Consider the following 23,250-nt stretch of genomic DNA (forward strand, 5'->3'; position numbering starts at 1 on the left):
GTTTGACAGGTAAAGCGCAAACTTCACCACAATCATTCGGTTCACTTCCTACCCACGTCTTTTGCAATGTCAAATGTATGTTTACGAAATCATAGGCCAATGCTACACCTGTGTGCTAGGCTACACACGTACACCCGCCCTACACACACACAGTCAGATTTGACATTTGTACACACACAGTGTGCTAATGTGTAGGGTACGAGGCGCGCGGATGGCGGGCGAGCATAATACTAGTACGCGAGATCGTCAGTGGCAGTAAGCAAATAGTAAAAAGAAAAATAACAACAAAGACAAGCGTTTTCCTTCGACGGCGTCAGATGCGAGTCCATGAATAGCGCAATGATTAAAAGTGGACAATGATGTCATAGACAGCATTATGTAATACGAGATGAGTGTTGTTGATGAAAATAACTCTTCTTCGAAACACCGAATTTCACACTGTAGAACAACCTGTATATTATCATGTTCTTTTCCTTCTGGTATCCGCTATATATATATATATATATATATATTTTTTTTTTATATTGTATTTTGCTTTCGCTCATACCACTTGTGATCTTTTATACATCTAGGAAAATTGTTAACAAATTCGTAGACGTTGTTTGTTTGTGTTTCTCGTTTGTGTGTGTGTGTTTGTTTGTTTGTTTGTTTGTTTGGGTTTGTTTGTTTGTTTGTTTGTTTTTTGAAGATCGGAATCCTCAAATGATCGGATTCCCCGTTTGCATTTGAGATTCCCATGGATACTAGACTGCATAAAAACATTTTGGAATGTTTACAGAGATTGCTCTGAATTCGAAATTTGGTTTACCATTGGAAACAAAATAAAAGTGAAATCCTGAAAGATAGCCTCACTTAAGATCAGTCTCAATGAAATTCAATTAACACAGTCTCTTGGTAGGTCTATAGATAGCTTACTACTTATCTAAGTTAGACAGAGAGTGCGTACGAACGGAAGAAAAGCGTAGGCCTAATGAATCATTTACATTTCTTGTTCTTCTTCTTCTTAATCTTCTTCTTAATCATCTTCATCTTCTTTCTTCTTCTTCTTCTTCTTCTTCTTCTTCTTCTTCTTCTTCTTCTTCTTCTTCTTCTTCTTCTTCTTCGTCTTGGTCTTCATAACTATTTCAGTCTTTCCTGAGTGCAGGGCTGGATGCAAATTCTACCTTTTATTGTTCAAGACTAATTCTTGAAACTGTCTGGGTCTACGTTTTCCATGTGAACATGTAAACGCAAGTTTTATAGGTCTACAATGCATATCAATAGCTCATTTTGCAATCTCCGGCAAGATTTTAGAGATGATCTACTGCATTTTACAGCAGAAGTTAGAGTGGTACACCGTGAATATTGGTTTGATTATCCACTTAGCACTTTCTTGGATACCGATAGATCTGTTGAGTTTACAGCACGTCTTTCGCTTTCCAGAATCTAATGAAGAGAAAGTTTGTCATGTACGTATTCCCAAACCCTAAGATGATAATGTTTCGGTTGCAACATTTTTCTCGAGCGCATGTATTGGCTACCGTTATGAAATGCGCTTATACATGTATTATTAAATCGATTATACTTGGGTGTGCGTCATTATGATAAATAAGACGTTAGATAAGGGAATGAATAGTATATTTTACTGAGGCACTCTTGTCTCGCAGTCAAAAGACTAATTTGCACCAAGAATATCATAATGTCAGAAAGGACATCATGAACACATAAATGAAAATTTTGATAGATAATTACACAATTTTTACACACGTATATTGAATTGACACGAATGAATACGCACACTGCACATTCCAATATACATGACCATTTTTCTGTTGTATACTGTATAGCTCCAAACATCGCACTACATACATTGACTGGATTGATGATATTTATATACATCTACCACTCTGCATTTAATGTTGAATCTCTATTTTTTTTTTACACTTCATGATAAGATGGATAATTTAGTGAAAATTAGAAACTGTTACTAAAGAATTTTATTAATTCAAATAGAAAATATTACTAACGTCATTACCTAAATCGTTCTTACCCTCGATCTCTCCCCTCTCACACTTTCCTTCCCTCATCGTTTCCCTCTCTCAACTCCCTTTCTGCTCTCTCTCTCTCTCTCTCCGACACACACACACACACACACACACACACACACACACGTTTTTTGTTATGCAATCTTTTATCTTTCTCTCTTTTTCACAGAAACAATATACAAATTAATTCATGACAAGATGGCACAGATTTCATTATAACAACATAAATTCCACATTGTCAATATTACGAATGAAAAAGAAAGAATTTTGTATGTAAAAAGGGAAAAGAAATAACCACATCAAACAGAAGGGAACTCAGAAGACACCCCCCCCCCCCACAAACACACACACCCAACCCTATATCCGGTGAACCCGCTCACAATTTACAAAATTACAGTGCTGATACTGCCAGAGAAGCATTAATTATGGGTGTGTAAGAAAGTAGAAAAATACAAACAACAACCAAAACCCAAACAATAACATCATACAGTCTGCTGACCAAATGGAAAAAAAAAGTTCAATAAAAACAAAGTCCTGTACTTAAATTCCCTAAATATCTAACTCTTCCCATTTCAATAAACGTATAAAATTCACAAGTTTTAATCGCTAATTCCTTTTCTTGATCTTTACCATCTAAAATCATCATTGAAATTTCGTTCGTCGAAGGAAGCACTCCCTTTGATGTAGAAAACATGAAAATAATGGAATTGCACATTTTGATTCTATGATAATTTCTTTGGATCCCCATAAAAATCAAATTCCAGTCACAGATGTCCAGTGGCGGATCTACGGAGGGGGGGGGGGGGGGGGGTCGGGGTTTAACCCCCCCACATAAACACACACACACACACACACCTCGGGCTGTCAGGTAAAAATTTAATGTGCATAGGAAAACGCAATTGTCCATGATAATATGTCCATTATGTTATATAGTTATCAAAAGTTAATAACCAAACAAAAATGAACGATAAATACACTTTTCTTGTCTAAAAGTTGTCAATTTCATAACTAAAAATTATAATACACTAACAATATACATTATCATATCTATACACTGATGTTTACTTATGGTAGCCTCGTGTTCTCAAGTGTGCCCCTTGAAAAATACCTTTAGTAAACCTTACATTAATTTGTCCTTTTCCTCTATATGCTTTCTAGTAATATAAGAATAATTTGTATTGCTCGAACAATATGATCACGTTTAAGCTTTTTATGAATACATTTCAGACGAACGGCAAAGTGAGAGTGGCTCGCTCGCTTTGCCCGTACTTGTATAATATAGTTTTCATAAGTTATGATCATAGTCCTTTCTCAGTAATCTTTTTTACCATGTTTAATTCCCTAGAAATTTGAGATAAATGCTCTATAAACGCGACTTTTAAACTGTGTTTTTACAAAAAGTCCCTACCGTGGGAGGGGGTATTCCCCCTCCGATACCCTCCCCAGCTCGGTTGCTTCACTCCCTCGCCGAGGATCTCAAACCATCACATAAAAAAAAAAGATAATGTGCCCCCGTCGAGATTTTGCCCCCCCCCCCAAAAAAAAAAACAAACAAATAAACGCAACAACAACAACAACAATAACAAACAAACAAAAGGGTTCCGGCGTGCTTGGTGGGGCTGCAGCTCCCCCCCCCCCCCAAATTATTATTACTATTTTTTTTTTTTGGGGGGGGGGGAAGAAAAATAGAGCATGCAGTATGCTTAAAATCGCACACCCTCCCCCTCCCCCTTGCTCACTTCACTCGCAATACCCAGCTCAGCCCCTGAAACCCCCTCCCCTTGGGACAAAGCTAGATCCGCCCCTGATGTGTATTTCCCTCAAATCTAATCTATCTATTATTTCTTGCCAAGTTCTTTGAACTTGTTCACAAAACAGATATGTGAATATGTCTCACCCTTCTACAAAATGAACATGATTTATCAGATGCAAATCAAAATCTGTGATTGTATTGAAATTCCCTGTACTTACGACAAATTACTGTACGGCTTACTCTCAAAAATTGTACTGATTACACCTATCTCGTATTTGTAAATTACATATCTTCCTGAAATTGTCTAATAAAATAATCATTATAGTTTCTTAGAATTCAAATTAGACAATGTGTCAATTTGACCCCCAGTTTTTAATCTAATACCAAAATTGTGAACGTCAACTTGCATGTGGTCTCTCATTTTCCAATCATTTGGAATAACATTAAATATACCATTAATTACAATAATCCTTTGCATTCAATACCTCAATTCCAAAAATAAAAATGCGATTTCATAATATGTATATAGTCCATCCACTATATTATCTATTTGAACAACCCCCTTCTTAAATAAATCACCATCAAATATCATTCTATTTCTCATTCAAATATGTCTATTATTAAAAAGAATGGGGTTATTTTATTATCTTCAAAATGTCTACAGTTATCCACTTCTTGCCACACTTTTAACATTTCCTTATAAAGAGGAGCCAAATTGTTCAAATTCATTTTATCAAAATCAAAATCACATAAAAATATGCATATCTTCCCCCAAATTCCCTGCCGAAGTAATTAAATCTTCCATCCTGAATAATTTACTCCAGTAGTAATTTACTCAAGTAGGCGTTTAAGCCACATAACTCTTTTAAGTTTTAATAAATGTTTTGTAATGTCATTCTCATCCCTCCGAACTCATAATTCTGATACAAAATCTTCCTTTCTAGTCTTTCCTTTCCACCCCATATAAAATCAAAAGATATGCGTTCCACCTCCTTTGAAATAAATTTTGAAACAATAATAAGAGAGGAAACGTTATTTAATTTGGATAAAATATAAAGTCTTCAGCGGTTGCATGTAACCAATTGTACTTAGATTCCTTTGTTTCAAGTCTCTTTATTTTACTTAATATATGTTTGTAATTTAAATCTGTTCTGTTTCAAATTTCGTGTAAAATATATTCCTACTATTTTCACCTCTTCCACTACATTCCTAAACAATTCAACTTCAGGTTTTTTGGGTTTTTTTTTTCAGTTTCGTTACCCAACCACACAAACACTCACACACACATACACATATATATATATATATATATATACAAACACAAATGATACACTAATTTTCATGTTGATAATGAGTCAAAACAAATGACTCTCACCCTTTCATACCATCTAACAGTCATAGTGCACATGCACAACAAGGAAAAGTAGAAATTACGCGGTGCGTAATATATGTTCCCGCCGGAAGTAGCATTTTGTAACAAAATGTACAATATAGGTCAAAAATCAAGGTCAAAGAAGTCAAAGGTCAAAATTTCTGCGTAGAAGTTTTGAAGCGCTAACCTAGTGCCATCACATAAAGCAAACGGAATCGAAATCGGGTTAGAAATGGCGAAGGAGTAGCATTTTGTGGCAAATTGTACAACAAAATGTAGGTCAAAAATTAAGGTCAAAGGTCAAAGAAGTCAAAGGTCAAAATTCTGTGTAGAAGTTTTGAAGCCCTCACCTAGTGCCATCACATAAAGCAAACGGAATCAAAATCCGGTTAGAAATGGCGAAGGAGTAGCATTTTGTTGCAAAATGTACAATATAGGTCAAAGGTCAAGGTCAAAGGTCACTACTGAAATTCTGTGTAGAAGTTTCAAAGCTCTCATGTAGTGCTATCATATAAAGCAAACAGAATCAAACTTGGCTCATAAATGACAGAGAAGTAGCAAATTGAAGATTTTGATCACACACAGATGCACACACGGACGGACACACGGACGGACACACGGATGGACACACGGACACACACACATACAGAGCCTGTTTCATAGTCCCCTGCTCGAACTCGTTCGGCGGGGACAATAAACGTGAGTCAATTGTAGGTTTGTTTGTTTGTTTGTTTTTACATACCAATAGAATTTATTGTCACCAGTATGCACTGCACTGAAACATAAGGAACAAGTATTGCAAATTCGTTGTGGTAGTGAAAATTTGAAATGAGACATTATGGTGAGCTAGGAAACCTCAGATTTGTACAAGTGACCTGATATCTATTTGAAAAAAAAGCACTTGATGTATTATTTATAGCATTTCAATATTGATAAGTAGATATTGATGGATCTGGTACATTATGCTTGCTAACTACGGCACAGGATAACTCGACTTGACACCGATATGCCAATAAAATCCAAATTGCCTGATGTAACTGTGTGAACAAGTAAGCTGCAATCATGGATATTATCTATGTTTCGTTGTAAATTAACCATTGCAAATTATTTTCTACAATTCTTTTCCTCAGATAAGTGACATGATAGATACTGATGATGAAATGAATATATTCTGTCCAAATCTGACAGGATGAGTTTGATAACCACTGGCTCAATTACCATCATTTATGTCACATCACTTTAAACATCATTTACATAATTGCATATACACATTCTGGAAAGCACATTACAAAATTCATGCATAGAAAGTAGAAAGAATATGGCTTGATACATTTCCATTTCTTTACAGATTGATAAAGCGTAGTTATTTGGACGGAAGAGAAGATTAGCACATGCACGACTACTGAGGACGGAAACATATGTCTCCATATTAACCAAGAGTAGAGAGATATGTACAATAAAAAGCAGCAGCAAGTTTACAAGACATGGCAAAATTTCAGAAATATTCTGACTATAGGCACATAATGTGATATGGCAATATACATTATCTAATTTCCTATTGACAAAGAAAAAAAATGTAATGTTAGCACATCACTAATATTAATAACATTGTTTTTTTAATGTCAAGATCATACACTACAAAGTTTACAGCTATTATACAGCTGTACATTCTTGCACAAAAAAAAAAAAATAAGTACAATTCTGTCACATAAATGACCTAATAGCAACTAAAAACCTTTAATATATTATAATACTCAATAACTTAAGACTGATCATTCATTGGGCATTTTTCCCCCTTAAGTTCTGCAGATGTAAGCAACATTGAAAATTAGGTTAAGCATATTAGAATAAGCTTTTAAATATGACAATATGTTAAAAACAGACCTTGATAAGTGAAGATGACTCGAAGTAAATAATGCCCCATGATAATATCGTGTGTGTGGTGCGTGCATGTGTTTGTTACGATATGTGCTATAGTGCAACTGGGCAGAACACACAAATTTAGTAGTATATATTCAATATGTCTAAATATGAGTATTCTACAAATTTTACACTCTAGATGTACTTTACCATAATTAGATTCTTATATTCTCACTGTTAATCATATCCATGTAATAATAATGCAATCATCATCCAATTTTTATGTAGCATAAATGGTTTGAAAAAAGTACGACACTTCCGTGTTAAATTCTGAATCCCTTACTTTTTGAGGAGGAAAAAATTTTGCTCTTTTTGAATGGTAGCATCAGTTTTAGCTGAACAATTATCCTTTTATATCATAACCACAAGGTTCACATTTGGCAGGTGCTTCATATCATAATTAAATATTCCATCTGAATTTTGAATGAATTTATAGTTCGTACATGGGGGGGGGGGGTTGTTGGTTAGTTGTCTTGGATGATAAGCTGTTGCAATAGAATACCCATCAGGAACCTCATTTTATTTAGCTTACTTTGGTTAGTACACATATTGCTTTAAATGAATGTGGGTTGGCTCTCGGGAGATTATAACATTGATAGATTTTAATGTCAGTAGAGGTTTTCAGGTTTTAAAGTGCTTTTAGGTAAATTCTATGTTTGTTTGCTGTTGTTTTTTAAGAGGAAACACTTTGATAATTGTAGCTCATTTACCTTCACAGCAAAAAACATTCATCCATATCTCCAACAACTGGAGAAAAAAACAACCAACAACAACATACCAGTTTGTGCATGGAACAGCACTTCTCAAGAAAAAACATAAGCCCCTTCTATGATCACAAAGCAAGAAATCTTCAGGAGAGACAGTGGCATGCTACAATTGAATGAACGCGGAATCTGATTGTCAGGCCTGGTATCTTCTTAACCCTTTGAACTTTGGTCCCGAGTACACTCGGGTAGGTGTCAGATGGAAAGAGTGTGTTATCGCCTAATCAGCTTATCCTCAGGGGGTTAAAGGCATAATTTACCATTTGCAGATGAAAGCATTAGTGCTATAAAATAGTTCTAAAATGTGAGTTAGGGATAGAAACAACCACTGTCAAAATTTGAATCCGTATAATCGATGTTAAGTGTTGTTAAATACACAAAATGTGAACAATAGTTATAATAAAAAAATTTCCAGACTAAACCGTATACAGTTACGGTTTATTGAGAAAAACCCTGATATCTCCTTATATTTTAAGTTTTACTGCAAATATTTCATATGGTAGGATGTTTTATAATACAACAGACCTACACATATGCATCAAATATGATATCTTGAAAATTTTTGAAATCACTGCTCCCAAAGGTAAACTGGACCTTTAAGCATTTTAGTCCCTCAGGAGTGCCTGTGCAGGAACTGCAAAACTGCAAGACTCATAATAACTGCAATGTATCACGGTGTGTATCAAAGACTGGTGCCAAACCAAAACAAGTAAAGTGATGCCATACAAGACAAGTATAGAGTTCACCTTGAAATACCCAGCCCCATCACTGTGCGGATGTCCTATCTCCCATACACTCTAAAGCAATTATGTCCACTTATGCATATTGGTGAAGTTTATCTTCTTCGCCTAATATCAAAGAATATGAAGCAAAAGGAACCACCTTTGCCATATATTGTAATGTCCATATGATAGACTGAAGCTGGTTCAAAATCGTTTTCATTTATCATTCTGAACTGCATTTAGAATGTCCTATTTCTGTAATTTCATGAGCGCTCTGAACCGTACAGGAAGAGCATACCAAACACTAATTGTATTGTATATTGATTTATGTTTCTCATATGACTTAATTTTGGAATCTAATCAGAGGGCATATCTTGACATGACAATAACTGACTCTACAATACATTCTATATGTGTAACTCTGTATAAACACATGCGAATGCAAGAAATCACTCTGATTTGTAGACCTAGCAAAGAGGTTCATGAATTTTCCTTTGTGAAAATATTAAATAATACAATGCAAAATTGATGCCCTCTGAAGTACGTATTCACTGATGGAATGTCATACGTGTAAATTGATATTCAACTATGACAAACTGAGCAACACCCGAAATCTTGCAACTTACAACCCACACCACATGATCCCTCCCACTTACAGATATAAGACAGAATTAAAGACACCAAAATGCCTTTAATGGACATGATGAAATCAATGACAGTAAAGAATTCACAACAGAACATTGTGAGATTACCACAATGGCATGCAGATTTTACTAGCATCCATTTTCAATGTACATTAAAAGTTATCATCTTATTTATTGCATCACATTCTATTATGTGATTGATTTTGGTGCTGGCATTTCAGCCAAAATGATTTGAATTACTCAGTTACATGATCAGTCACACTTTACCAACAGTAAATGATCGTTTTTTTCTCTGTCTATGAGATGAAAGATGCAAGATGTCAAGAGGAGACGATAATTTTCTTCTCTTTATGCAATCTTACTTCTCATATAGTTTCATATGAATTTGAATATTGACCTGAATAAAAAAAAAAAAAAAAAAAAAATGGGTGTTTCATTTCTTCTTTCTATTTGACATGATTTTCAATGCCATGTCAATTTTGCTGCAATGCTGGAGGGAAAAAAAATGATGAAGAAATAACACTATCATCTTCTTCAAGCTATGTTTGATGCGGTATAGAGTTAATTAACAGAGCGCCATAGGCTAACATGGACATAGCACATCCAGTCCTACACACTGCCCATGACCCATCGGTGGTTGGCAAGGCGGCGGCGCATGCGGACGATGGAGGAGTCCACGCTGGCGCCTGCCTGCTTGTGGCGGATGTCGTGTTGGAGTCGAGACTGGGCCATCTGAAGAAGGCCGATGTTGCGGCTGGTTTGTAGCAAGGACTCGTCAAGACCGGCAGCCCCCTGGGATGGGGTAGAAAGAAGAACATGAGACTAAGAGCAAGGTTTTTATATTTTCGCGAATTTCAGGAGTCGGATGTTACTCATGAATTTAACACCACACAAAAATATTAACGCTGATCCCGAGATGAATGCGATGTTCACACATACATTTATCCATTCATTACTGCATTCCTTGATTACTAATCTACAACTTGTGAAATTGTTGAGAAGTCCTGATTCACAAAAAAAAACTTGCTAAATATATGGTGTATCATTATGGTAATGCACAAGACTTTTGGTTACAGAACAACAGCATAATCTAGACTAAAAAATACAGAATATTATTGTCAACTTCAAGTGAAGTATTTAACATTTGCGTTTGTTTTTGGTCAAGGGAGAGGAAACAGCAGAGGGATTGAGAGGGAAAGGGGGAAAGTGTAAGCAAGGTTGCAGGCTATCTTTCTTTTCCAATCTTCATATAGACAGGCAGTCCACAATCCCTGTAGTAAAAAGGCTTCGAGTTGCTGAAATACTCAAAAATTGGTTTGCTCTTCCAGCAAACCAATTTTATTATTCTAAATTCCAGCCTATCTGCCCCTGTGCACTTTCAAGCACTTGCACGCACATTCACCACCATCACACATCAGAGTTTATTTTCCCCTGCTATCTTCGCAGCAGAATTTGTATTGTTACGAATCTAATATGTCCCTACCTTTTCCTCGGGCCGGCCATCTTTTCAAGCAATGCTTACAATGGCGGCCCTCTGCATTATCGCTTCTTAAATATGATATTGTTATTGTACCGGTAATCCCTGCTGCATAGACATGCATACTGTAATATTATATCATTAATTTCCTTCTATATCGTTGTTTATGCAAGTCAAACGACTCCGTTTCAAATATACTTTGTATGTTTCCCATGTTCATGATTATGTAATTTATGTATATATTGATTTGCAGAAAATAAAGTATCTATCAAACAAATACTGAATGTTACTCACCATAAACAAGGATGTCTCGGGGTAACAGAAACATGTGATTATCACAATTATCCTTGTGACCTTATGCTATTCCCGAGTTGTGTGTTTATGATTGCTACCGTTGTTCATGATGGGAGATTAATATCAGTATTAATATCACAAATCGTCCTAACAAGGAAACATGACCTCTAAATGTGGAAATTTATGTTCAAGTGTCACTAGAATGTGGTCTACATAGGCCCAACATATTTTCATAAAGACATTCATTATTACAAACTGCATTAACTTTACATACCTTAATGATGTCCTGGGCTTCTGGGAGGTTGGTGCCAGGGTGTCGCTGGTATACCCGTACCAGGGGACGTGTCAGCTTCTCCCGGGTCTCCAGGTCAGACTGCATCTCTGGTCCCACGGTGTAGCCAAGTGCCTTTTCAGTGGCATCATACCAGCGCTGGGCCCTGTGAATTGCATGTCGGTTCTCTCCGGCCGATACTGTCAGATGTTGCTGTGATGACAAGTACAGAATGTGTGTGAAAGACTTTGTTCCAGAAAAGAGCCACTGAGGGCTCACCTTTTTCTATGCATCAAGTTCTCTGTCTGTTCTTTGTTTGTTTGCCATCTTTTAACTTACTCAGTAGCTTTATAAAAGCATTTAGATTTAGACAAAGATTTTACACTCTCTGTGAAAAAAATGAAAATGATAGAACAGAAATCTTCATAATTCTTTGAAAACGTTTTCTGTGATATACACTTTGTAAGAAGTATATCACATCAGACACAAAGGAAATGCGATTCCTAAAATGTGACCCATCTGAATTACTACTCTCTTGGACTTTTACTGAGACATGTTAATCCAATCAGACTTACCTTCAGTGTAACTGTCTCGGCAACTTTACGGTTCATACCGTCATTGACGGCGCGGTGAGCAGCCTGTTGCAGCTGCTCCGTGTTCTCAATGGCATCCCTGATTTCCTTCCGCAAGACCTGGGATCGCTGTCGCGCCTCCCGTGCCTGGGCGATGGCTGCGGCTGCCTCCGGTGTGAAAGGTCCCAGCGGGTCTAGCGGTGGCGTCTTGGAGCCTTGTCTGTCGGCAGCACCGTCTTGCGGTGAGGCGGCCCGGCCCAAGAGGTTGTTGGCATTCATGTCAATCTGCCGGGTGTAGCCGATGCCATTGGCGCCAAAGGTCATGGTCTTCTCCTGGCGAGAGACTCGGCCACTGTTGCGGGAGGCACGGCCATTGACGGACGAAACAGCATGGCAAAGGAGGTCCAGGACTCGGTTCCTCTCCTGGATGACTGCACTGAGGCGTTTGCGGGACTGGTCCAAGACCTAAGACAGAATCAGAAAATTAAAAAGACAACAAATGTCATAGTGCATATATCTTAAAAGATTCCAAACAACTTTGGACAGGTGGTGAGATTGTTGTTTGCCAGCAGTGACCCTTTGCATAAGGTCTTATTAATCATTGAACAGTTATGGTAAAACTGCCTAGCTGCATATATGCATATAAGTGTCATATCATATGCAAATGTCGTTGCCTAAATATCACAAAGTAACAAAAGCTCAATAAACAAGGTAACTGGTAATACAGAGGTATGAATATAGCACATTATATATACCTACCAATATGTCACAGTGCAGGGAATAATTTCCCTTCTTGATATTGTATGATTTCAGTTGATGGGCTAGTGTTTTGAAGATAATTTCAGTAAACAATTCTATGCAGTGAAAGTTTTACACAAACGACACTGTGTACAGCAGTCATATTCAAAATGTATAGCAAATTGATGCGATACCAGGAAAATTATGCCTTGCAGTGTAAATTAGAAATATATAATATGATGGCGAATAGATGTACATGAGAAAAATTGCATCCATAATGTTGTGCCCTAAGTGAATAGTCATACTGGCCAAGTGAATTTTACCTGCAACTGCTTCTGGACAGAGCGTAGCTGCAGCTCCAGAGCTTTCTTCAGCTGAAAGAGGTGACGCAGCTCCTTGTCCAGGAGACTGTCTGCCCCGTCTCGCTCCTGAAGGAAGACAGAAAGAGAGGATGAGAAGATGAAAATATACATTATAGAGGTGACAAAATGAATGGTTTGCTAGGGTTTGCTCAAATACTTCCTTGTTCAATCCAGTTAATCAATCAAATCATCACTATCATTGCATGTTGTCACATCTTAATACACTTATTCCTTTCTCTTTCTAACACTTCATACAGTGTACCCAACACATCTACCAACATTCAAAAATATCATTATCATTACTATCATTATGCATGTACTGTAGCAGACAGACTCTACCTTGGGGTCACAGTCTTCCATCACCCATGGGTTTTGAGACACATTTTCTCTCCTACACTTTGTAGTAGTAGGGAAGACTTGTTGACCAGTATGGTTGAATATGTACCCGGTAACAGAAGCCTATACTGCCACAATCATTACAAGTCTTTCATTTGATTTTCAACATTATTTCTATGTCTGTGCGCTACACAAGGGCATTTGGGAGGTATTCACATGTTTTTGCCACAGACATCAGATGATACAGTAGCTGTCATCATGTGGAAAACATTGTATATCTTCCTAATTATGGTTGTCATGTCAATTGTGCTCTAAATCTACATGTACCTGTATATGAAACACCTTTTCTTTTGGAAGTTGCATTATGCACTCATGGAAAAGAAAGGCTTAAAGAAATACATGCATCATGATTTCTCACAGAGCTCACTAATCAAAAGTAATTTGGGCTTGAATTTCAAGTAAGAATTACACAGACCCAATTGTACATAAGAGAACAAGAGAGAATGAAAGCAAAAGATGGAAAAGGAAGACGACAGAAAGAGAGAGAAAGAGGGAGAAGGGAGAGAGATACAGACTGTACATGTAAGTCATTTAAAACAGTGTATCCATGGCAATTTGAGCTTTGATGACAACTGTGTAGAAACTGTGTTGCCAAGCAGAACAGTATCCTTTGTTTAATCTTTAACCAAAGGGTAGGCGCAGCTAAGTGATCCTTTGTTTACTTAGGAAAGGGGTAGGATTGCTGCCAGGGAAAAAGCTAACTCTGTACTGCCAGTGTTCTATGCTATATGGACACTTTAGCACCAACAATGTTGGAGTGGCCTTAACAGATTGTAAATGCTTGAACAATTACATGTATTTGATACTTTGTTTGCAGACTCTTCCTTCACACACATAGACTTACTATATTTCAGTGTGCTTAAATGAAAGCAATGGCTCTATGAGCCCAATGACAGCCTTCTATTTCTCTGTGCAGCATACAGTGGAAGAATTGCACAGTCAACATCAATACATGTAGGTTTGTTGCTAGGAAATCCACTTTTTGAGTGCAAGCTCACAAAGGGCACATTATAAAGATGCCTTGTACAAACACAAAATCAATGACAGCAAAGAGTTGATTGAATACATAAATAGGTTTCAAGTCCTACTGGCAATTTAGCAGTGCGTTTCCAGACAAATGAAGCACATTCAATACTCTGTGAATATATTTCAGCACTATGTACAACTTAAGAATAGGTCTTCTTAATTCTTCATCCCCTTTTCCGATATCTTTATTATTGTTATAGGAACATAACCTGTAGTTTCTGTCTTTGGAATAATAATGAAGCAACAAACATTTATAACTTAACCTGGAGAATACAGTGTTTTCAAATATATAATACTCGTGTTAGACTTGTTCTGTTTCCCTGAAAAATTATGCAGAATCTTAACCTCATATTTCCGATCAAGGTACTGTTACTGAAATGTTCTCATTACATGTTAAACTGCCACCTAAAGAAATGAAGACTGACAAAAACTTGAACTCAACAGTTCTCTTTAAAACTTTTCTATTTTTGGTTCAAGCATATTTGAAAAGTCTCCTTTGGAATATTGTCATTACATGAATTAAATTGATAATGATGGTGATATTTCTTAACTGCTCTTAACTTCTAAAGTGTTGAAGTTTTTGATGCTTGCACAGAAAAGGTCCTGAGAAAGTGTCAAAACAAATATACCCGGTAGGTGTCTACTGTACTGTAACACTACAAAGTAATCTCTACTTGTAGTACAAACAAATAAGTGTACCAGGGATTTGTGGGCCACAGAGTAGACTTCTCAGTATAAGCACCTAGAGTAGTACATTAGTAGTAACTTATGACAAATAGAAAAGAGTACCAGACACATAAAAAATAATACACTATATCATCATCATCATGGGAAGGACGAAACAGTTTCGAACTTTCATGTGTAGAGTATAAACATTCTGTACACTTGTAGGAGTAACAATATACATCAGAGGAGGCTCAACACATCACAGAAGTGGAATCATACAGATACAGCATGATTAATGGCGACAGGGAGCAGTTTACAGATCTAGAAGTAACATATAGAACTCTATAGAAAGTTTCTACCTGTTTGTTTTTTTCAGTGACTCTTGTTTTTTAAGTTAATTTAACATACAGATTCTTGTTTTTCAAGTTAATTTAACATTGGTAAATAGTGGTCTATGACTATGTATCAAAAAGATTCTGCATAGTTTATCAATGGTAGGCTATTTTAACCCTGTCTATCAGTATCACTATCAATTCAGTGCCATTTTTTTTTTTCATTTTTCTTCACTGCAACTGCAATGAACACTGACACTGTCATCAAGTCGTACTCGTAGTCGTAGTCCTTGATATGTTCACACCAAGATGACCATTTTACTCCTAACGTAGGGTCTAGAATCTAGTAAAGTTGAACGTTAATACAATTCATGTTGGCCTACCTCGAGTAACTGCAACTAGAACCTATTAAATGTTAGGGTAGGCCTACTTAGACTCTAACGTTAGAGTATCATTTAGATTACTCTTTTTAGTCTATTAAACGTTAGAAATTGAAGATCATAATTTTCTGATTGCAAGTAGTTTTCTATATTAACAGCAAATTACCTTTTCCCTCGATGGTCGCGTGCATCTGACTTCTGTGCTCATTTTATTGAGTGAAATGTCCTTGCGAATATGTTCCAATTTCTTCTCCAGTGCTTCCTTGCCTCGCAGCAAACTTTTGACCTCCTCGTTTGTTTCCAAAAAACTGTCTCGAAGTTTGACGAGTGACACCCTAGTTTCCCTGACATATTGGTGTACAACTGTGTTGCTTTGCTGGGCACAATTGTCTCTTAGCGATGGCAAAGCGTCTAATGAACGTCCAACATCTTGAACTTTGTCGGCTCTGTCCACTGCTGCTTGCGACACCTTCATTTCTTTTACGGTGGCATCGCTCCAGCTCTGCGGTCCTACCGTGGCGGTAGCCAGGGGAATTTGCGTGCGTGTGCGTGTGGCCATCATCTTGAAAAATTGGTGTTCCTTTGAAGTTTTCTTCACTCTATCATATTGAAAAAAATACTAAACCTTGTTAAATGTTGGATTCTTGGGTAGCAATGTTAGTTGATGCTGGGATGCAGTGTAGCGGGAACCGGTGTTTTGTATCCCGCGTGTTCAAAACAATGCTTTCGGTGCTAGGCAGGAGAGCTCCACACGGTCAACCCGGTACTATCCATGTATAATACGTGCACGATGCATGTGTTTGTGTGTGTGGGACTGCGAGAGCTAATGCAAGCAGCAACCACACAATCACAGAGGCGGCGTCTGTTGCTACATCCTGTTGTCATGGGATCGTCTCGACCACTCGCGTGGAACGATAGTCAATAGAACACGTCACTTCCCTTGTACAAGACATCGAACGCGATTGGCTTGTCTATCGGTTTCTCACCTCTCTAACATTGCAATCTTTTGTTGAAGCTTGTTTTGCATTGTGTATTTCGCTTTCACCTCAGCACGCATGAATAAGTTGTTACTATTATAACCATGTAGAAGAAAATAATGATCCAGATCATAATGTTTGCCATAGAAGAAGTCTGTTACGGGTGTTTTCCCTTACAGTTACACTTACCATGCCACGCAGCAAAAATGAAATTTTGTCTACTTCTACTTGTCTATAATTCGTCTTCGAAATCTTTATCTTCCTTTTCTTCTCTTTTCATTTCTGCTCATTTCTTCTTTTCTTTTTTCTTCTACTTCTTTTTGTTTTACAATTCTTGACTCTTCTAGATCTCTTCTCCTCCTCCTTTCTCTCATTCCTTTCGTCGTCGTCTTCTTCTCATTCTTTTTCTTATTTTCTTCTTTAAGTTCTCCTAGAATGCAGCATTTCTTCTTCCATTTCTTCCCATAAATACCCGGAAAGTATTATGTAAAGAAAAAAAAAAAAAGAAAGAGGAAAAAGGCTATTGAAGTAGAGTGGTAAGTACACTTAGAACTAATAGGTTTAGCAGCGTATAATGACTATGATCAGGATCAGGGCCGCAGGCCCTACTGTAAGTATTTTTTTTTCTATTTTTTTTTTATTGGCGCTTCAAAATGGGAGATTTAGAGTGGACCTTTCTGTTGGAGTGAATTAAACTGGGGTATATGGTCTGTGAAGGGTACCTATTCTTAATTTCAAAAGTGAAAATATCTTTTTGTCCTTGATAGTTTTGTTTGATGCATGTATCATCCATAACGAAAAGTCTCCAATCTTCTTCATGCCCCGCAATTATTAAATTCTTTTAACTTTTCTTTGTTTACCAAGTGCAGCATCATCCGTCTTGGATTTTGTGTTGCTGTAAGATGTCAACCACTCCTTCAGGTTGGTCGCTTTCTGGTAATGAATGTGAAGGGGTGCTAAAGACAGTGGTGGATCCAGCGGGAGCGCACCGGGCGCCCCCTTTTTTTAAACAAAGGAAATAACAAGAAAAAATGAGCCGCATGCGCCCCTTTGATTATGTAAAGGCGCCCCCTTTCTGGAATTCCTGGATCTGCCCCTGATAGACGTCAGTCGAGTCCATGGCCGCATTATATGAGATTTTTTTTTCCCATGGGGTAAGGGTCCAATAATAATTTGATGTTCAATATTAAATTGAGGAAACACAAAAACAACTGAGCGAGAGGACTCGGCGGTGTACTGTATTATGGGAGGAACATCCCTCCCACAAGAGGGAGCTATAAGCTGAGCGTTTTTAGCATTGAAATTGAATCTGAGGTTACGCTTTTAATCGAATATTTTGGTAAATCCTCAATCCCAAAAGTTAAGGCAATACGTTCGTATGGTTTATTAAAGAAAAAAAAAACAATAAGCTCAGGAATAGTCAACTGATTTCTCATTTGCTGATCAATAATTTTACATTTTGATATCTGATAAGCGCAGCGACAGAGAGGTGGATCCAGTGGTGTGGGAGGGAGCGTGGTAGGCCTATCGAGGCACACGAGGGAGCTTTAGAATTGAAATTCCAAGTTCCGGTGCACACTTGGGAAAATGTAAATTAAAAAGGTAACTCGATATAACGTTGGATATAGATATGTTTGGACTTTGATCTTTTATGGTTTTGAAATCTAAAAAAAAAAAGAAAAGAAAGAAAAATTGAATCAAAAGGGTCTTGAACCTGTTTTCCATTTTGCTTCTGACGAAGATTCGCTGCTATAGGATCGAAAACTCAGGCCCCTTTTGTCTCCATTTTACTCCATTGGCTCGCCACTATTGGATAACCTTTTTTCTGCATTAAAAGAAGAAGAAGAAGAAGAAGAAGAAGAAGAAGAAGAAGAAGAAGAAGAAGAAGAAGAAGAACTCACATGTGATGCAATTGAAGAAGAAGAACTCACATGTGATGCAATTGGAGCTTTGCGATGATTGTTTCAGCTTTTTTTTTTGTTTGTTTGTTTGGTGTTGTCTTTTTGCTCAAGCGGACCATTTTAACCAGCAGGGAGGGGTGGTTATTTAAACCCCTCCCCATGATAATAATGATGCATTAACAGACAAGAAATAATGATGATCAAGAGCACTTGATTTGAAACAATAAAACACTTATGATAGTCATTACATAGAAAAGAAATGAAGAGCTAAATCAAAACTGACAGAAGTTTGCGAGGAATGTTGCGGATGAAAAAAAAAATAATGAAAGGGCTGATGACTGTAATTCAGACAAAAGACATTAGTAGAACCAAGAGCCGAAGCAAGAGAAAACGTGAAGGATGCAGTATTTATGCTCATCATCCACTCCCACCCCACCCTCGCCCCGCATTATGCAGAAGCTATAACAGTCCATATGGCAATGAATGTTCGTTTATTTTGGACTCCATAATCCATGTAGCCTACTATCATAGCGCACTGCCGAACTATCGTTTGAAAAGAGATCGATTGTGGATCGCAACTAGTTCGATCAGACTGAAGTATTCGCATGAGAATTAAAGCAGAACGGGCAACAGACGATCATTTTAGCATGGCGCACAATATAGCCTATTCTTATAAGAATGAGCTGTTTATTGTGATTCGGGCTATTTTTGACTGATGAGGTCCGGTTTTATTTCAAGTTCAGAATACAGCATTCACCAACGTCTACGACAGACAAGCCAAACATTAACATTCTTCAGTACAGAAAATAACTGCACGTCTTTTCTGTATTCTTTACCTTTATTACAGTAGCTATACTGAAAAGTGTGACTACCGTCAGCTCAGAGCAAATAAAAAGAAGGACCTACCGATTTCTCAATGTACATACTTTTTAGACGGTTAGATTGTCCTTAAAGATGTGCATTGATTAGTCGATGGGCAGGGGTCGCGGGACGATTTAGAGACGGATGGGTTTTCTTAGTTTCGGTATCTACTGCTTTTGATTTCTTTTCCGTTTTGTACAGTGTCGGCGACTCTGGATCGCACTGAAAAGTCATGTTGTGATCAATAATCGTTACCAAGCAGCTGAAATTCATCTTACCCCTGAAGGTCACTATTGCTGCATGGTCTTTCTATACACAACTGCCTATTCAATAGCTCTACTATGAGTAGGTAGCGCAGGTCTTTTTTAAGTTGGTAATTCTAAGGTGACTTATAAATAAATTTGCAAAGTTGTGGAATGTAATACACTCTTAACGTCTCATATATACTTATCAATAAAGCACGCTGCGTTCTATGAAAAACGAACAAACAAACAAACAGCAGAAATGAAATTCTCCTGCTCTCCATACTGAGTGTGCACTTTCTTGTCTACTTGGTTAAATAATGATATACTCTTTTGTTTAAGAGACAAATCTTGTCGGAGACAATGTGTGTGCGAACAGAAAAGTTCATTAAAAATAACGTTACATAGTCATGACCCTCGTGATCACTTACGAGTGCTTTCTCGGATTGTTTGTTTGCTTGTTTGTTTGCAGGGGCGGATCCAGAAATCCCGTAACGGGGAGGCGCCTTTACAAAATTAAAGGGGCCGCATGCCCCCACCCCATTATTGTCTTTTGATTTATTTTGTTTTGAAAAAAAAAAAAAAAAAAAAAGAGGGGGCGCATGCCCGGCGCGCGCCCTAGTGAAACTGCCATTGGTTTGCTTAGTGCTGTGTCACGATTTATTGATCAGTCATATTTTTTTAATAGTATGTGTCTGTCCAGAGTCGTTCAGAACAATGTTCTCGTACAGCATACAAAATTGGTCATTGTTTGGGGCATGACTCCAAACTGATATAAATGAATGTTACAGATAAGTGAGTATATTTTTTTCGAGTAAGAATACATTAATGGGCTTCTGTATATATAAGCTTACACGCCGTCATCTTATATGGTATGGAAGTACTCTATACCACTGAGTCCTGGAGCCAAATTCAAACTCGATTTCCATTCAGCGACTGGTAATGAAGCTCAGCACCACATTACTTTATTTTGACAAAAGAATTCTATTAAGATTTAACAAATCGTTAGTAAGATTTTGTTCTAAAAAAATCCGACACTCTCAAGCATTCAACAAACGGGATAAAGAAAAAAAAAATACACCGCTATAATAAACTCATGATAGGTTGCAGTCACGTTTAATGACAAAGTTCTGTCTGAACGGTTTTCTATAATTAACTGAAAACACTCGAAAATAAAGGCAAAGAAATCAGCAATAAAAAAAAAAAAGTTTATCGGGACGGAAAAAAAAGATGTTATCTCATTCAGACCATGCAGACCTCTATGTGCATGCATGGATAAGTGTTAATCAGATCTTTCTATATACTCGCAATATTTGACATGTAATCATTGTCTCATATTGCCCAATTATGCAAGCAATTAGTCCCAAAGCGGCCATGATTGTAAATCATGGAGTTCGGTTGATCGAAACTAATAATGTTTATGGGATGACACATTTAAGTTGCGCAGATTGGATCGAAGTGTTATATTTTATACAAGGCAGCTCCGTGATGAATATAGGCCTACTCTTCATGCAGGGGCGGATCCAGGGAGGACCACAACCGGCGCACGCCCCCCTTATCTTTTGTTGAAACAAAAGAAATAAAAAGAAAAAAATGGGGGAGGGGTACGCGCGCCCCCCTTTAATTTTGTAAACACGCCCCCTCTTTACGGAATTCCTGGATCCGCCCCTGCCATGCACTCTAAATTCAAAAGAACAAAACTGTATTCGGACCTATTATTTTTTAGATCACTCGACACTCTAAAACTAAAAGAAAAAAAAAAAAAACCCACAAGATGCACGGGTTTGAAATTCTGACCAGCTTTCCACTAAATACTAGTAGCAGCATTGCTCAACACCATGGCACATCCTATTATACTAGTACATAAAATTAGATGAGATGATGATGTTGTAGGCCTATAGGGGAACGTGGGGCAGGATGGGGAACATTTCACTAAATGTGCTTTATTTCAAATACTACGTCACAAACTACCACATGAAACAGGATTTACAAAGATTGTGTAAGGCAACACTATCACACGTATCATCTTAATTGCCTACTTTTATTTTTACGTAATAGCCATCTCAAAATAGCCAAATCTGTCCCATCCTGCCCCACATAGTACGTGGGGCACGATGGGACAAACAATGGAGACGCATATTAATTCCGTGTTCCACGTGAAACGGTCGCTCTTTCTTTTGTAATTCCGGACCATTCTGAAACTGAAAAAAAAATGAATAAAGCATATACATTAACCACATCAAATATGATGGGGCAAGATGGGACACCCGCCCATCCTGCCCCGAGGTGGATGTCCCATCCTGCCCCAGCATGCACACACACACTACACTTCTAAGCTCTATGCAATTTACAGTCTGACTATATTTTGTGAAATAAACTTGATGTTTAATAATAAGTACATACTATAAAAACCACACGATATCAACGTTCTACCTTTCTTCATCTATGCCAGGGATACTATACATTTCTTAACTGCAGAAATTCTGCCGTCATCAATTTTTGCGTTTGTCCACCAAAGCTCAAGAGAATCTCAGCTTCACAGAGCGTAAAGATGGCTTCCTGACAGCGTGCTTTTTATCAGTCTGCCCCGTGTCCCATCTTGCCCCATGTTCCCCTATTAACTACGTCTCGCGATCCCAACTTGCATTTACAAAAGCTGTTCTGATGGTATTAAAAAAAAGAATACAATAACAAGAAGTATCTGCTGTGTCATTACAATAACAAGTATCTGCTGTGTCACTGTATTCTTTTTAATGGCAGAACTAGCCTTTGCTACATAATACACTTAGTACCGAAACATTCTTTTTTTTTTTATGACCACAGTTCCTTTTTTCACACTCCAGTGTGAAACTGTAAGGTGATATACTGCATCATCGACGTATCTCTTTTAGGTTCATGTTCATGTTTATTTGGCAAAACAAATCCCACTACTTGTTTTTATTCCATTCTATTGCGAGGTCTTTGCTGTGCTCATAAGGTTTGTTCATTTTACAGGATGTTTGTCCCATTTTCGCGAGCTCGTCATAGAAAAAGGATTGAAACCATGCATCCCTCATCTCATAATTTGCTTTTCAAACTATAATGTAAGATGAGGGAATCAAATTATTCAAATTTCCAATTTGGATTTCAGGAAAGGCATACTACCACTCACGCTGTATTGCACTTTGTTGATAAAATGTCACAATTGAACATATATGGAGTCAAAGGATCCCTTTTAAGCCCTCTTTTATTTGTTTTATTTATAAATGATTTTCAATATTCTTCTGATGTACTTTCCTTTATTTTGTTTGCAGATGACTCTACAGTATTTTTAAAATCCAGAAGTTCTTTTGCAGACAGTTACTTTAAAATTGCGTAATATTACTTCGTGGATTCGCGCTATCAAATTATCTTTAAACTTAAAAAAAAAAAAAAAAACTCATTTTAGTAATACAATTACGACTGGAATTCTTTATAGATTCGAGCATTACCTGTGCTGTCAGTATATCTGTCTTTATGCGTAAACTGAACGGGGTGCTGTTCGTTTTTCCGAAGGTTCGCTATTCCGCCAAGGTTC

At 37.3% G+C, this 23,250-nt stretch overlaps 1 protein-coding gene across 1 annotated transcript; it reads right to left on the bottom strand.

Annotated features, from left to right (window-relative positions):
• Window positions 1–9,153: 9,153 nt before the first annotated feature.
• On the bottom strand, window positions 9,154–16,520 carry LOC140240801 (tektin-like protein 1). Its single transcript, XM_072320577.1, has 5 exons — window positions 15,880–16,520; window positions 12,875–12,979; window positions 11,817–12,278; window positions 11,245–11,454; window positions 9,154–9,991 (listed from the first exon to the last, which is right to left on the bottom strand). The coding sequence occupies exons 1-5, from the start codon at window positions 16,273–16,275 to the stop codon at window positions 9,809–9,811; spliced, it is 1,356 nt and encodes a 451-aa protein (XP_072176678.1). The 5' UTR covers window positions 16,276–16,520; the 3' UTR covers window positions 9,154–9,808.
• Window positions 16,521–23,250: the final 6,730 nt, after the last annotated feature.

The sequence above is a fragment of the Diadema setosum genome, chromosome 17, assembly GCF_964275005.1.
Source record: "Diadema setosum chromosome 17, eeDiaSeto1, whole genome shotgun sequence".
Taxonomy (NCBI): Eukaryota; Metazoa; Echinodermata; class Echinoidea; order Diadematoida; family Diadematidae; genus Diadema; species Diadema setosum.

Bases quoted from the DNA above. Each gene is read 5' to 3' on its own strand.
- LOC140240801 (XM_072320577.1), bottom strand. From the start codon at position 16,275: ATGATGGCCACACGCACACGCACGCAAATTCCCCTGGCTACCGCCACG. The intron at 12,980-15,879 runs GTAATTTGCTGT...GTCTTCCTTCAG, and splicing joins CGCGACCATCGAGGGAAAAG to GAGCGAGACGGGGCAGACAG. The intron at 9,992-11,244 runs GTATGTAAAGTT...ACCCCATCCCAG, and splicing joins AAGCCCAGGACATCATTAAG to GGGGCTGCCGGTCTTGACGA.